Source organism: Babylonia areolata, chromosome 30 (genome assembly GCF_041734735.1).
Source record: "Babylonia areolata isolate BAREFJ2019XMU chromosome 30, ASM4173473v1, whole genome shotgun sequence".
NCBI classification, from domain to species: domain Eukaryota; kingdom Metazoa; phylum Mollusca; class Gastropoda; order Neogastropoda; family Buccinidae; genus Babylonia; species Babylonia areolata.
Genome location: NC_134905.1, coordinates 4,337,667 through 4,342,666, shown reverse-complemented (window position 1 = coordinate 4,342,666; position 5,000 = coordinate 4,337,667). Strand labels below are relative to the sequence as shown.

At 40.9% G+C, this 5,000-nt stretch overlaps 1 protein-coding gene across 1 annotated transcript in view; it reads right to left on the bottom strand.

The window, feature by feature from the left end:
• LOC143275229 (low-density lipoprotein receptor-related protein 5-like) overlaps nucleotides 1-5,000 on the bottom strand; it is a 21,639-nt gene that overhangs the window by 2,984 nt on the left and 13,655 nt on the right. The window contains exons 9-10 of the mRNA XM_076579204.1: nucleotides 3,037-3,167; nucleotides 2,041-2,197 (exon numbers count right to left, since the gene is read on the bottom strand). Coding sequence (XP_076435319.1) covers nucleotides 2,041-2,197; nucleotides 3,037-3,167 — 288 coding nt within the window. The remainder of the gene's footprint in view (nucleotides 1-2,040; nucleotides 2,198-3,036; nucleotides 3,168-5,000) is intronic.

Below are 5,000 nucleotides of genomic sequence, written 5' to 3'. Positions count from 1 at the left end.
AGGCAATGGTTAGGCAAAGCAAGACAAGGCAATGGTTAGGCTAGGCAAGGCAAGGCAAGACAAGGCAAGGGTTAGGCTAGGCAAGGCAAGGCAAGACAAGACAATGGTTAGGCTAGGCAAGGCAAGGCAAGACAAGGCAAGGGTTAGGCAAGGCAAGCAACTTATTTCATGTTCCCCGCTGGGGCGTGTAGAAACGTTATACATGAACAGTCTTTGGCACACATCATAAACTGTTAACTCATTCTTCTTCTTCTCTGTCACATGAATGTGTGTTTGTCTGTGTGTTCGTATGTTTGCGTGCGTGCGCGCGTGTGTGTGTGATTGTGTGTGTGTGTGTGTGTGTGTGTGTGTGTGTGTGTGTGTGTGTGTGTGTGTGTGTGTGTACCTGGTTGTAGTGTGTGTTTGTGATTTTGTGTGTGTGTGTGAGTGTGTGTGTGTGTGTGTGTGTGTGTGTGTGTGCGCGCGCGCGCGTGTGTGGTTGAGTGTGTGTGTGTGTGTGTGTGTGTGTTTGTGATTGTGTGTGTGAGTGTGTGTGTGTGTGCGTGCTTGGTTGTAGTGTGTTTGTGACTGTATGTGTGTGTGTGTATGTGTGTGTGTGTGTGTGTGTGTGTGTGTGTGTGTGGAGGGCGGCTGCTATCTACATAATCTATCTATGTATGTCTGAAATATGTTTCAGCTGACTGTATACACGTATGCGACCAGTCAACCAGACAGGGGCGGTAGGTTTTCCGCTGCTTTGTCGGCCAGGTTCGGTCTGATGACTGCCCTGCGAATTGCTGAACTTGTGCCCTGGCCTTGCTACTTCTCTTTCTCTTTCTATTGACTTCTCTCTCCACCACTCCTTTATTCTTTATTTTGTTTCATTTTATTTACATTCTTGCTTAGTTGTTTGGGGTTTTTTTTTGTTGAAACTCATGTATGATCACGTTTAAACTTCTAGCTATGATGGCATCCGTCACCGACATAGTATGTACATGTATCAGTAGAAGATTTTCTTGTTGTCCTGTTCATATATAACTGTGTTGTATTGTGACATGTTCCAAGTAAAATACTATTATCATTATTATTATTAATATTATTATTATTATTATGAGCATTTACACCTAATCTTGAAAACAAGCCCTAGGCGTTTACAAACAGAACACACACGTAAATTTCAAAAAGGTAAAATTGAACACAAGATATCAAACATTATACAAAAGAATCATTCATCCCCCCCGCACCCCTTCCCCCCACTCCCCTCCCACACTGTCACACACACACACATACACCCACAACACACACACGCACGTACACACACAATTCATTCCACACAATCATGAATAACACACAATCAAAAACGCAACCTACAAATTCTGAAACTCTCAAAACTCAGCTCACTTTTTTAGTTTATACTGGAAAGGGATGAGCTGTTGAGAATTAATCAGGAGGGGGAAAAGGTGGGTCTTCAGACTGGATTTGAAAGATTACAGCAGACGGGCGCAATAGCCGAGTGGTTAAATCGTTGGATTGTGAATCTGAGGGTCCCGGGTTCGAATCACAGTGACGGCGCCTGGTGGGTAAAGGGTGGAGATTTTTACGATCTCCCAGGTCAACATATGTGCAGACCTGCTAGTGCCTGAACCCCCTTCGTGTGTATATATGCAAGCAGAAGATCAAATACGCACGTTCAAGATCCTGTAATCCATGTCAGCGTTCAGGTGGGTTATGGAAACAAGAACATACCCAGCATGCACACCCCCGAAAAACGGAGTATGGCTGCCTACATGGCAGAGTAAAAACGGTCATACACGCAGAGGCCCACTCGTGTGCATACGAGTGAACGCAGAAGAAGAAGAAGAAGAAGAAGAAGAAAGATTACAGCCAAGATAAGTGACGGAGAGGCTGAGGAAGTTGATTCCAAAGAAAGGGGGCTTGGTATGGAAAAAAAACAACCCCAACAACAAAAACAAAGAGCGTAGGCCATAATCATGTTTTGGTTTGAACAAGGGGGGGATCCTAACCATGCGGGTGTCAGAAGCGAGCAGACATTCCACCCACCGTCGACTCCAGTCAGTGAGGTAGATGAAGCTGTTCATCACGTACAGTCCGTAGAAGTGGGCAGCTGGGGTGGACAGCAGTATGCGGTGCTGACCGCTGGACAAGTTGTACACTCCCACCTCGTTGTTGTAGGCGTCCGCCCAGTACAGCGAATGGCCTGAGTGGTAATGATAACAATAATGATAACAACAACAACAACAACGACAACGACGACAACGATGATGATGATGATAACAACAACAATAATGATAATCATAATGATGATGATGATAACAATAACAACAGCAGCAACAACAACAAAGATGACGACGATGACGATGATGATGATGATCATAACAATAACAACAATAATAATAATAAGAAGAAGAAGAATGATGATAACAACAACAACAACAATGATGATAACAACAACAATCAATAAAAAATGATGAAGGTGATGATAATAATTATGACTATTATTATCATAACAATTGAAACTACAGTCATAACAACAATTATGACAATACAATTATGATAATAATATACATTTACATTGCACTTAACCCTGAGGCTCTGGAGGCACTTCACGATACATCTAGTACGACCAAGACAGGAATACAATACAAAACGTTCAGATACAACCTCGCCAACTACTATTAATCTTCAAAAACAGTGTAACATCACCTAAGACTCACACGCCCCCCCCCCCCCCCCCCCAACCTCTCCCCTATCCCCACACCCCTCCACACATACATCGAAGCACACACAGGCATAAAGACAATTTGAAGGGTGCGGGGGTGGAAGGATGTATGGTTGAAAATTTAGTTTCGACATGTTTTAAGAAGCCCAGAAGAAGAAGAACTACTACTACTACTACTACTACTACATCAACAAGAATGTTTACACAAGTGAGTCAACAACAATAAACAGAAGAAGAAGACGCAGAAGAATAATCAGAAGAACAAGAACAAGAAGAAAACAGAAGCAGACACACACAGAGATCAAAGTGATGCTGACCTATGCGGTCCACCGCCAGTCCATTGACCCAGGCAGTGCGGTTAAAACTGACCAAGACTGAGCGATGCTCTCCGCTCAAGTAGGCCCCACTGATCGTGGCCTTGGGACCCCAGTCTGTCCAGTATATCTTGCTGGACAATACGATAAATACAGTGCAATACAAAGCAATGCAACACCACACAGTGCGATACACTACAGTGCAATTCAGGTCACAATACAGAACAGCACCATACTTTGCGATATGACGCAGTGCTATACAATACAAAATACGGTACAACACAATACAGTAGAACACAATATAACACATTACAATACAGAACAACACAATAAACAATACAGTACAACACAACAGCACAGCAGAATATAACAGCACAATACATTACGCAATACAGTACAATATGACACAGTACAAAATACAATACAATGCAGAACAATAAAATTAACAATACAGTTCAGTACCATACACAATATAGTACAGCACAACAATACGGTAGAATACAACACAGTGCAATATAATACAGAACAACACAATACACAATACAGTACAGTACCACACAATACCAAATTGTACTGTACAATACACAATACAGTACAATACAATGCAACAATACGATAAAACACAATACAATATTATACAATATAATACAATACAATACAGTACAACTCAGAACAGTACAATACATAATATACCACAGTACATACACTGCAATATGATACAGTACAATACAATACACAATACAATACTAGTAACACAACAATACAGTAGAATACGATGCATTACAATACAATATGACACAGTACAAAATACAGTACAACATAATACCATGCAGTACAATTCAGTACAGCATGGTACAATACAATACTGATATAGCACCAGTTTTATACAGTACAATACAGCACAGCACAGTACAATACAGCACAGCACAGTACAATACAATACAGCACAGTATAATACAGTACAATACAGCAGAGTATAATACAGTACAATACAGCACAGTGCAGTGCAATACAGCACAGCACAGTACAATACAGTACAGCACAGCACAGTACAATACAGTACAGTACAGTACAATACAGCACAGTATAATACAGTACAATACAGCACAGCACAGTACAATACAGTACACAGCACAGTACAATACAGCACAGTACAGTACAATACAGCAGAGTATATATTATACAGTACAATATAGCACAGTACAGTACAATACAGTACAGCACAGTACAATACAACAGAGTATAATACAGTACAATACAGTACAGCATAGTACAATACAGCAGAGTATAACAATACAATACAGTACAGTACAACACAGTACAGTACAATACAGTACAACACAGTACAGTACAATACAGTACAGCATAGTACAATACAGCAGAGTATAATACAGTACAATACAACACAGTACAGTACAACACAGTACAGTACAATACAGTACAGCACAGTACAATACAGTACAACACAGTACAGTACAATATACAGTACAATACAGTACAGCACAGTACAATACAGTACAGCACAGTACAATACAGTACAGCAGAGTATAATACAGCAGAGTACAGTACAGTACAATACAGCACAGTACAGTACAATACAGTACAGCACAGTACAATACAATATAGTACAATACAGCACAGTGTAATACAGTACAATACAGCACAGCACAGTACAATACAATATAGTACAATACAGCACAGTGCAATACAGTACAATACAGCACAGCACAGTACAATACACTACAGCATGGTACAATACAATACAGCACACTATAATACAGCACAACACAGCACGGTACACTACATTACCCACCAACCACACGCAAAACAACGAACTGGCAAGTCAGGTAACTCGGGCTCTGGAACAATTAACACCCTCACCCCCACCCACCCCCCAAGGAAAAACATCACATGGGATGGTGTAAGGGAAGCAACTGTTTAAAAAAAAAATCATTACTGGTCGGATT